Below are 12,163 nucleotides of genomic sequence, written 5' to 3'. Positions count from 1 at the left end.
AAATTTCGTGCAACCAACACTTTAACAACAGTGAGAAGACATCACCGGTGAACAAGGCGTCATTGCGAACACCCAGGTGATAAATGGCCACTACTCGTTAATTATCAATCAGAAAGACGCCCAAATTAAACAGCTGATATTGGAAAACAACCAACTTAAAGAGAAGGTAGTATCCCTTGAAACAACTAATGGGAACTGTTTAAATGAGTTAACGAACTAGAGAAAGGGAAAATAAAATTTGTATCTCTTCTCGAACGTGAGTGAGGGGGGAGTGGAAATGAACAACGCGTCAGAAACAAGATGTGCAAATTTATCCTAGCTATCATTTACCTCTCAAATCATATAGATGGCTAAAATATCACTATCGCGATCAATTTTTTTTTCAAAACCCCGCAATGTTTAAATATCAATTTAAAATAAAAAATCAGTAACTTTTCTCGATCAATATTATTCCTCTCGAATTTGTTAATATTCCGATCAAATTTCTATCAATAAAAATCCTTGGAATCACAACCAATCAATTTGTATATAATTTTTTGGGTATTTATTAAATCGATCAAAAAAAGTATAAGATTCAAAAAAGATATGATAGTGCCAATCTTTGGACACGATTGGGGTATCATTAAATATACCATGGATCAGTTAAGTTTGGAAAAAGAAATGGAAACCAGAAATATAACTAGAGTTAGAATCCATGTAGAAAGGGTAAAAAGGAGAGTGAAATCATTTAGGCTGTTGAAGTGCGTCTTCCCAAACAGCAGCACGATAAACTGGATAATATCTGGAAAATACGCTGTTATCGTGTGAATTTTATAAGTGATGCCTTGCTTGATATGACACGTTTTTAAAATGAGTACGATAAACTTATAACTTAAATATAACTTTGCCAATAATTTTATTGCAAATATTATTACAAAACTTGGTTCCTCGTACCTCAAACTCAGTATCTCATTTACAAAAACAATAACGTTTTTAAATAAAAAGTTGAAAACATACGCACGTATTTCATTTATTACCATTTATTGTGCTTTTTTACGAACTTTAAATCTTGACTTTCATAATAATTTGCTAGAAATTTATCAAAACTTACTATTAGAGCATCTCTACAAATCTACTAAAAATCTCATTATATTTTGGCCAAATGTGCAGATTAAAAACTAGATAATTTTGGCGGTATTTCAATCTCCCACAACTGTGGGTCAAAATAAATTATTTGCCAGAGTATACTTATAAATCACACCAAATGAGGCCAGTAAATTCAATTGAACTATTACGCTGAAAGCTGGTTTCAGCTGACTTATTGCTTCCTTAACAGTCAAACCTAGTTCTTTAGCTTTGGCTAATGTCTTGATCTACATTAAAACCCATTCGTTAATATTACTGCCATAAATGAGTCTATCGGGTGATGTGCAAATAAACGGTAAGCCTGGTTTCACACAAAATCTAACAAGGACTCCTCTCGATATATTTTTATGTTTGCCAGCGTTCATTTGAGTAACAGGCTCTTCGGAGTTTAAGCCTTTGACCAGGTAGCGACTAGAAAACATTTTTTACTCATTTTTCACAGATTTTAATTATAATATTATCAAATAATCAGCTAGGCTAATACCCAAGGCACCACCTTAGGCCTAAGTCATCAAGCTACTTTTAAAGCCATTAATTTAGGTGGCCGGGTTACAATGCGTAGGAGGGTGGTGGAAAGCCCTTCATGCCACGCGCTCAAGCCAACAGCTCCCTACACTAACTATTACCGTAAACCTTAACAAGTTTTTATGGAAGCTGAAACCGAAGATCTCGGGGGAAAACCCCTTTAAACAGTGGAGAGAGAACTTGCAAACTTAACGCGGGAGAAGTAGTTCCGAGTTTACACCCAGTGCCACAAGTTGGGATCGAACCCGGCTCCTCTTACTGATAGGCGAAAGCGCTAACCACTCCGCCACCCCACTGGCTGGCATCCCTGGAAAGGGTTTTAAACGTTCTTCTTTCACTTCAACAAATTTTCTTTTACTTTTGCTAAAGCCTCTCTATAGTTCTTAGTTTTCTTGGTTGGGTCATGTTTATCGAAATACAAACTTGAAATTATTACCACAGTTTAGATTATCCAGAATTATAAATTTTGCAATGACATGACAACATGTCCCACCTACATAAGATTTGCAGTCACAATACCCTCCTGATACACTATGCAGGTTTTTTGCGAGGAATATGACGCTTGAACCAGAACTTTATCTCAAATTATATTAGGGTCATAATGTAAAACTACATTACGCACTTTTTTGGATTTAGCCATTCGGTAGCCTTTAGTTAGGGCTGTGCGAGTACTAGAACATCATCGAGTACTCGGCATTTTTTTGGGGTCGAATACTCGAACTCGACCTCGATTAAGTAATTGGAGAATACTCGTCGATTACCGAGTAACAAAAAATTTCATATTCGGGTACCCGATTACTCGAATAAGCTGCTCTCTAAACTCGTCGAGTATTAGTTTTTTTCTATCATCGTTGCTTCAAAGTTCCAAGAGGGTTTTTTACAATATTTTGGGGGACTATAAACGGTACCTACAAATTTGTGGAAACTGGTTCATTTAAATTAAAGGAATATTTTTCAGCATTGAAAGCTCAATATTTCTCGACTCGAATACTCGATGAAAAAATATTTGATACTCGATAACCGACTCGATTGCACAGCCCTACCTTTAGTGTAATGTTGGCCAGCTTTAGGTTTATCTTTGTGGTTAATAATTTATTTATCACTAAATGTTTTAGGGAATTTGGACAATTGCTTGGTCTAGTTTACAACTGGGATACTTGGTTTCATTGTCGAGAAAAGACCTAAGTTAATCTATTATAAAAATAATTGCATATAACTAAAAGAATAATAATCTGTAATAATTAATATAAAAAATGCTTTCTTACCTACAAATTAGAAGGGTTTACTCATTGAATTGGGAATAATACTGCTAGAATGACAATTACGATTTCGGTTGCCATGGTTACGCGGGACCTGTTCTGAGAAGACTGTACGAAATTCATCTTTATAATTAGGCGGTAGCGCCACCTATATTTTGTAAAGTTATATGGCTAAAAATAAATAATTATTAGCTAACTCACCGTAACTTGTGTTAAAAAGGATTGTGTTGACAGAATAAAATTATTTTTAAACAAACGTAACGTAAGCAGACGACAGTAGCTTAAAAATAACAGGTGACTCTGGGTAAAATGTGGTTTCCCATAATTCTCAGAATAGTTTGAATTTATTTCCATAGGTGTCGTATTCAAACGATATAGAACTATTAGCGCGTTCTAAGAATTGTAATAAGTTAAACGTAAACTGCGGAAGCCAGATTTTACCTTTTTTAAACACAGACGAATCATTAACGGCTTCGGAATCGTTATACTTTTTCCGCTCGTAAAATCTTTACTTTCTAGTTCTTGATAACGATTTCCATGATAACTAATTTCAAGTGCCAAGTTATTGAAATGTTGCCCTCCATATTCGAAACATAAGTGCTATAAGGATAAAAACTCTAGTTGATCTTAAATCAATTTAGGGGTTTAAGGGGTTTTCCCTCGAGCTCTTCGGTTTCCCCTTCCATAAAAACTTGTTGAGGTTAACGGTAATAGTTAGTGTAGGGAGCTGTTGGCTCACGTGGCATGCAGGGCTTGCCACCACCCTCCTACGCGTTGTAACCCGGCCACCTGAATTAGAAGGCTTCAAAAGTCGCTTGATGACTTGGGCCTAAGGTGGTGCCTTGGGTATTAGCCTAGCTGATTATTATTATTATTGATTATTATTATGAAATTATATTTTAAGTAGTATTTAAAACCATTGAATATATCAAATATTGGTAAAAAACCTTAACACCACTAATCTTTCTAAATACAGTATAATACACGATTTTTAACTAATGAACATATTCGAATACCTATTGGGAATTATAGATTAATACGGATCAGTCTATTGTATTTGGGACCTAAGCTTTTTAATAATTTGAATAGATATTTAAAAGCTGTTATGTCGAAAAGCTTGTTTAAAATTAAATTTAAAAAATATATTAAGGCCAATGGAATTGAGATTTAAAACTATATTAGGAAAATAGAAATGTATTAATAATAATTTTATTGTAGCTACTGCTATTAAAAATCCCTCCTGCGAGTCTAGGGGGGAAATAGTGTGTATTATAAACGCATAATTTTTAAATGTAAATGGTTTTGCACAAATAAATAATAAAAATAATAATAATAATAATAATTTAGCATAATATATTATTTATTGAATTATTTTTAATCTAACAAATTATACACTCAGAAAAATCTGCCTCAATCATCATTTTCCTTTTAGATCTAAAACAAAGAACCGGGGTCTATCTTGTGAAACTCACTATCCCTACGTCAGAGCGACGTATGTTACGTCATCCTATCCCCCACTCTCCGAAGCTTAAGAGAAGATGTCGCAACAGATGACGTTGTGCCATAAGAGAAGTTATGCTTCACAAGAGGGAGTTTTCACCGGCTATTTAAAATGAACCAATTAAAACTAATCATTATATTTAATACAATTAGAACAGACTACTTTAAAATCATAAAGGAAAATATAAAAAAATTCGTTAAATTTGCATGTATTTAAAAAAATTATAATAGGCTGGTTAAGCCCATGTCTTACTAGTTTCGGTTAGCTTATCTCTGAATAAAAAAGAAATTTTTATTTTATGATTTTAACTACTCATATAATTATTTAATGTAGTTTGGTTAACATTCCCGATGTACACTAATTAGCAATACATTTTCGTATAAAAAGGTGACTTAAAATGTTTGAATATAAATTAAAATAAATGAACTATAATACGAATGTAAATTAAATATATCGATTTTTAGACCATTGAATTTTACATTTTTACAACCACCTTTAGTTTAAATTGGGGCTAGTTACGTTAATGACAAATCCTAACGCATGCTGCTATAGCAGACGATTTGGTTTCTACTTCCCTTAATAACATAAATAAAGTTGTAAATATTTTTAGATTTATATAGATACGCCACTGTGTTGCTATACATCTCAGAAGCTCTGTGATATCTCAGTTTAACCGGTGAAGAAAATTAGTGGTAACTCTTTAAAGAGATTATAACGCAAGCGGGAAAGGTGCAACCACCGACAATACTCACTGGTGGCGCGACAGTCTAGAACATTGAAGAAATTCTTGTTGTATATCGCCCAGCGATATTTCTATACATTTTCTAGCTAGATGATAAACATAAATTTTCTACTGAGCTCTAGACAGTCGCGCCTCCAGTGAGTATTAACGGAACTTTGACTTTCCCTGCTAAGGTTATACTCCCTTTAAGAAATAGCTAACCCTCTACAATCTATTTTGATAAACATAATAAATGCAGAAATCATAGCAGGAACCGAGCCAAGATTTTGTTTATCTCTGTCTAAAGCCCAATTTTTCTGTTCACACTATTCAATTTTCTTGCTTACAATTAGTTGGTTTCAATTAAGTGGTCCAATTAATTGTATAGTGTGAACTGGGCTTAAGTTTCTTAATCAAGTCGTGTACATTTTCATATTATGATCAATCGAAAATATGTTAATAATAATCAACGAAATACAATTGGTCATTAAGCCTCGTTCGGATCTAATACATAAGCTAGGTTTCACCTGCCGACAACGTCATCTAATGAGCCACCGAGACACTATACTAGACAATAGTTAAGAAAATAAAATTTATTTATAATAATAATGTGAGTACCGTTCAGGGTCACGTATTTTCCTCCTCCGAAGATTACAAATGATTAAAGTCACTTCAGGAGAAGCATCCGAGAAAGAAAGTGAATAAATCACTCTTTTCAATCCAACAGAATCCGGAGTGAGTACCCTTTTAAGAACAATCTTTAAACAATTCGCTTCTCTGGGTCATATCGAGTGGAAAATTGATAACTTTAAGCTTATTAACTATATTATATTTAAATATTTCAATCTATAAAAAAATTGAATAAAAATTATGGGTGTTTTATTAGTGGGAAAATGTGTAAACATTTAGTTAAGTCCCCCCCCCCCCCCCTTTGAGTAGTCAAAAAGGTGTTCAATATAAGCTCCTGAAATGGGAGTGAAAGGGTGTAAACACCTTTAACACACCTTCTCGTGGTTTTTGAAAAATGGTTTATGGTAGTATTAAGGTGTAAATGGGTATATCATTATTTTATCATTTCAAAAATAAACCAAAATCATGACTTTTTCCTGTATTAAAATGAAAATCATGATGAATGAAATATATTTACTCAACAATAAATAGCCAATATTAACATAACCTTTTTTACCCTATTTAAATGAATATTTTCAACTTAAAATAATTTTAACGGTTAAATTAATTATTGTTTAGTGAAATTCAGTTTTTTTAGAACAAAAGATTTATTTTGTCAGCAATGGATAACACCTATAAAGGAGAGTTTAAATGTCACAGATCGGAAATATTTTTGAAGATACAAATTTTAGTCACGTTAAAAAAATTAAATATTCGTAATATCTTTTAATATGTATCCTTTTAATCTATTTAATTTTAACAAAAAACCCTTAAAAATTGAACTTATTGGCATAAGTCATCTTAACAATTTTTTTCTTTTAATCTATTCAATTTTCACAAAAAAAACCTTCAAAAACTGCACCTATTGGCATAAGTCATCTTAACAATTTTTTTTCTTTTAATCTAATCAATTTTCACGAAAAACCCCTCAGAAACTGCACCTATTGGCATAAGTCATCTTAACAAATTTTTTTCTTTTAATATAATCAATTTTCACGAAAAACCCCTCAGAAACTGCACCTATTGGCATAAGTCATCTTAACAATTTTTTTCTTTTAATCTATTCAATTTTCACGAAAAAACCCTCAAAAAATGCACCGATTGGCATAAGTCATCTTAACAATTTTTTCATTTAATCTATTCAATTTTCACGAAAAACCCCTCAGAAACTGTCCCTATTGGCATAAGTCATCTGAACAATTTGTTTTCAATACTAATTAAAGAAAAAATTATTTACTAATTAAGGAAATTCCTGCTTTACTAATTAACAATATTTTAATTTCCTGATTAAGTAAATGAGTAATTAACTAATTAATGGAATGGGTAATTACAAAATTAAGGAAATGAGTAATAACAAAATTAAGGAAATGGGTAATTAACTAAATAAGGAAATTGGTTATTTCCTAAATAAAGATATTGTTTATTTCCTAAATAAAGAAATTGTTTATTTCCTAAATAAAGAAATTGTTTATTTCCTAAATAAGGAAATTGTTTATTTCTTAAATAAGGAAATTGCTTATTTCCTAAATAAAGATATTGTTTATTTCTTAAATAAGGAAATTGATTATTTCCTAAATAAAGATATTGTTTATTTCCTAAATAAAGAAATTGTTTATTTCCTAAATAAATTGTTTATTTCCTAAATAAGGAAATTGTTTATTTCTTAAATAAGGAAATTGCTTATTTCCTAAATAAAGATATTGTTTATTTCCTAAATAAAGAAATTGTTTATTTCCGAAATAAAGAAATTGTTTATTTCTTAAATAAGGAAATTGCTTATTTCCTAAATAAAGATATTGTTTATTTCCTAAATAAAGAAATTGTTTATTTCCTAAATAAAGAAATTGTTTATTTCCTAAATAAAGATATTGTTTATTTCATAAATAAGGAAATTGTTTATTTCCTAAATAAGGAAATTGCTTATTTCCTAAATAAGGAATTTGTTAATAATTTAATTAAAGAAACTGTTAATAAACTAATTAAATAAATGGTTAATAAACCAATTAAAGAAACTGTTAATAAACTAATTAAATAAATGGTTAATAAACCAATTAAAGAAACTGTTAATAAACTAATTAAATAAATGGTTAATAAACCAATTAAAGAAACTGTTAATAAACTAATTAAATAAATGGTTAATAAACCAATTAAAGAAACTGTTAATAAACTAATTAAATAAATGGTTAATAAACCAATTAAAGAAATTGTTAATAAACTAATTAAAGAAATTGTTAATAAACTAATTAAAGATATTGTTAATAAACTAATTAAAGAAATTGTTAATAAACTAAATAATTTTTTTAATAGACTAATTAATTTTTTTAATAAACAAATTAAAAAAATGTGAATAAACTAGTTAAAAAATTGTTAATAAACTAATTAAAGAAATTGTAAATTAGCTTATTATAAAAATTGTAAATTAGCTTATTATAAAAATTATTAATAAGCTAATTAGAAAAATAGTTAATAAGCTAATTTAATATATAATTAATTCGATAACTAAATGAACTGTTTATTAGCTAATTGAGGACATTTTAAAAATAAATAAATAACTATTTTACGCTTGCCGTAGCTGATTTTTTCCGTTTTAAATATTTTAATTTTTAAATGAATTGATATAAACTAGCTTATGAAGTAATTCAATTATTATAAAATAAATTCGAAAAACATATTGATTATGATAAATCTCAATATTAAGGGTTTCCAAATTCAACGCAAAAATACGTTATCGGGACTATTAAGATTTAATTAGCATCAGTTTGAAACAATAATTCTTCTTTTAAAAAACTAATTGTGTTTCAGTAACAGAACGATAATTTGATGAATCATCTTTAAACCACTTTTATCGAAATTTGTTGAAGGACAACAATTTTGAAAAAACAAGGAAGTGAAATGCAAAGGCCAAAGGGTATACTTCACAAGAAAATTTGGGGCAGCCGCCGTTACTGGCTTCGGCGGTTCGCAAATTGAATCAATTATTTTTTTGCACGCTTCCTTAAAGAAGATAATTTTATATTGTTTGCTCATTCATAAATGATTCTATAATGTTTTTCACAGAAAGGGCTCGAGAGACAGTATAGATAGTTAGCTTGAATACCTAAATAAAGCGGTTAAAACTACATTTATTTTCAGTCTTGCACTTGCGTATTTTTATTTACTTTCCAGAAACATTTTCAATTGTCCCTTGAGTGCTACACGATTCAAAATTACAATAGAGAGTTTCAGCAACCCATTTCTAGACGTAAACGCGAACGTCTACGTCTCTTCCCGACGTGTGGGTCCAAATTTCGTTGAGCGAAAATTGTTTAAATATTTTTACGTCTATACACTCTTTTACGGGCGTATTGATCCCCCTTCACAATCTCCCATGTTTCGGCCACCACCGCCGTACGAGCTCTGCCTCCACTATTGAATTTTTTCCCCCTAACGGGTCCCCTCCCCATGTAGTCAAGCTATGGATTCCCCCACGAATATTCTCCGTAAAAGAAACTATAGCGAAGTGGAATACTACGCCATCTCTGTTTCAAATAGGATACTGATAAGGCCACTTTGCCTCATGCACCAACCACATCTTTCTAACTTTAAAAAAAATGGTGTGAAGGCCACGTTGCCATATGCACCCAATAAAACTTCATTTAGAACAAAAAGTGACACAGAACATTTGTTTGCTGTACGACCTAACTAGTTAACAAACATAGCCTCTGTTGTTAGATTCACTCGTAGTCAAATGTTCCTGGGTTCCCGACGTTGCCAACTTCAGAACAATTTCTCGGATCTGGCGTAGACGTCCGTTTTTACGAGAGGTCGGGGACGGTTAATCATTATCCATGTTTAAATTGATTTTTTTCGGGAAAAAAAAGTAAGCAAAGAAATTTACCGGTTAATATTTCGGAAAATGATTAAGAAACATGTATTATTCGTAAAATTTGAGCTTTTTATCGAAAAAAACGTCGTTTCCCGATTAATTTTACAAATTTATCAAAAAATTAATCAGATTATATAGAAATATAAATTACTTCATCAAAACATTTTACGAATAATTTTGAGAGCTTTATCTATTGAATAAAAGTTAACCATCCCCGCCCTCTAGTTTTTACTCCTAGAATTCGGTTGCTGAAACTCTCTAATGAAGCACCTCAGAACTCTTTATAATCTCGCATTATTTTTTTCTTAGAATCAATTTGGTATGATTGAAGTAACCTGCAAGTTTATACGCGTAACCTTTCTTTATTCTTACTCAAGCGTAAAATTGTTATTATTTGTCACTTAGAAATAATTTAGTTAATTTAATAACATTTTCAGGAACAAGCGAAGGATCGAAACAATTTGCATTGTGTTCATTGGACCGCCGTAGAACATGTCGGGGAAAGATACTGACCAGTATTCCGTCGTCTTTCCCTTCGAGATCAACTACAACAGAACTCGAATTAACCAGTTTTACAGCGAACACGCCAATGTATCCTACTGGATAGTAGTTGTCTACGTTCTAGGCCTTTGGGCAAGTCAACGGTACATGCAATCGCGACCAGCGATGCAGCTTCGTGGTTTGCTGACGGGCTGGAACGTCTTCCTGTCCGTTCTCAGTTTGATGGGAGCTGTGAGATCTTGGCAAAACGTGAGCCACCTACTGAGGGAATACGGCTTCCACCACCTCGCTTGCGACAAAACGTTCCTTGTCGAGGACCCAGTGGCCTTTTTCTGGATGACGGTGTTTTGCTCTTCAAAGGTGCTGGAAATGGTGGACACGGGCTTCCTGGTGGCCCGGAAGAAGAACGTGACCTTTTTACATTCTTTCCATCACGCCAGCACCGCTTTCGTCTGGTCGTATTTTTTCGTCGACTCTCCGGCTTTCGTACGAATATTCAGTTGCCTCAACTTCACAATTCACACCTTCATGTACGCGTACTACGCCCTGATGGCCCTGAAAATTAAGTGTCCCCAGTTCGTAGCGAGATTCATTACTTGTGGGCAGATCGTCCAGATGATGATCAACTTAATGGCGACCCTGTACACCTTCGCGGTGGTGGCGAGAGGACACAAATGCGACGTTAAATTTCCTCATTTGTTCTTTTGTTCTTTGTTCTACGTGTATTACATTTATTCTTTCGGAAACTTCTTCAAGAAACGCTACTTACGAGTCCAACCGAAAAGTGACATTGCTAATGGATGGAAGAAACAAACTTAAACCAATACCCGCCTAAACACCACTGACAACTCTTTATATTTTATTCGTTACTATTCTCAAATTAAAATCCTTAACAACTATGACACTTAATACCACGATTTATAGATGGGCCAATGGTACTCTTTTCCCATCGAATTCCCTTCATCCTGAACTCGAATGATTGACGCTTCTGATGGATCTTTGATATTTTAGAGCGAGATGAAATTATTTATTTTGCTTCATCGAAAAGATGTTTATTATAATTAATTTATTTAGTTTATTACGTGAATAGAGTATTTTTTTGTCAAATTTGTAATATTATAAATATAATAATAAAGTAACATTGAGATGTCGTTATTTCTTTGTATAGCTAAGTTTATTTTAAAATATTTCAATATCTCAAGTTTAAAATAAATTTTAATTGTAAATCGGAAATTTACCGATACATTTTTGTCGGAAAATGTTCCTTTTTTTTTCCGAAACAGGAAAAAAAAATGATTTCATTTTTAGATTAGCTTAATATTGTTCGCAACTTTAAAATTCGCGGCATTTTCGCCTCATTATTTCGAATCCAAAAGTGCAACTAAACTTCTAGACTAATCTAGAAAAAAAAACCCTAAAAATAAATAAATATAGATTTTAATTTTTTTTTCTTCAGTTGTTTGCCGAAAAGTTCCAGCAATTCAGAAATTTTTCCGCATTTAGTTGTTTCGGAAAATTAACAACTTTTAACTATATGGAACATTAACACTTGTAATGAGTAAGATTTAACCATTTGCATTGGTTTGTTTCAAAATTTAACGGTTAAGTGATTAAAGTTTATTACTCATTGAAAATTATTGATAAAAATCGGTCCCAACCTTCGCACTTTCCTTCTTAACAGACAGAGAGTACTCCAACAAATTGAAGGATGGGAAAAATCTTGCAACCAAAATCTAAAATCTAGAATTTCCCTCCCATAGACATTATTTGGAAAATCGTTCAATTAAACTCCCGGATTTTGTTCAAAATACAAAATTCCGTAGATAAAATGTAAATGCCTGAACCTTTGACCTAAAATCAATGCTAATAAAGTATAGTCATTTTCTTTTTAGTCAATAGGTTAAGTATTTCTGATCATTCGGTTCGCTTTCTCCTCTAATAATATTGAGCGTACAAATCAATTACTGCTGTTTCTATGGTTAATTTACTTCGGTTCA

At 31.8% G+C, this 12,163-nt stretch overlaps 1 protein-coding gene across 1 annotated transcript; it reads left to right on the top strand.

Annotated features, from left to right (window-relative positions):
• The first annotated feature begins 10,157 nt into the window (after positions 1-10,157).
• On the top strand, positions 10,158-10,985 carry LOC149956353 (very long chain fatty acid elongase 6-like). Its single transcript, XM_090166875.1, has one exon. The coding sequence runs from the start codon at positions 10,158-10,160 to the stop codon at positions 10,983-10,985; it is 828 nt and encodes a 275-aa protein (XP_090023001.1).
• Positions 10,986-12,163: the final 1,178 nt, after the last annotated feature.

This window comes from Leiobunum rupestre, chromosome 2, assembly GCF_980474605.1.
Source record: "Leiobunum rupestre chromosome 2, qqLeiRupe1.1.hap1, whole genome shotgun sequence".
NCBI classification, from domain to species: Eukaryota; Metazoa; Arthropoda; class Arachnida; order Opiliones; family Sclerosomatidae; genus Leiobunum; species Leiobunum rupestre.
The sequence above is the reverse complement of the archived record's forward strand: the minus strand, read 5'-3'. Positions and strand labels throughout refer to the sequence as shown.

Excerpts from the sequence above, each read along its gene's own strand:
- LOC149956353 (XM_090166875.1), top strand. The coding sequence starts at position 10,158 with ATGTCGGGGAAAGATACTGACCAGTATTCCGTCGTCTTTCCCTTCGAG.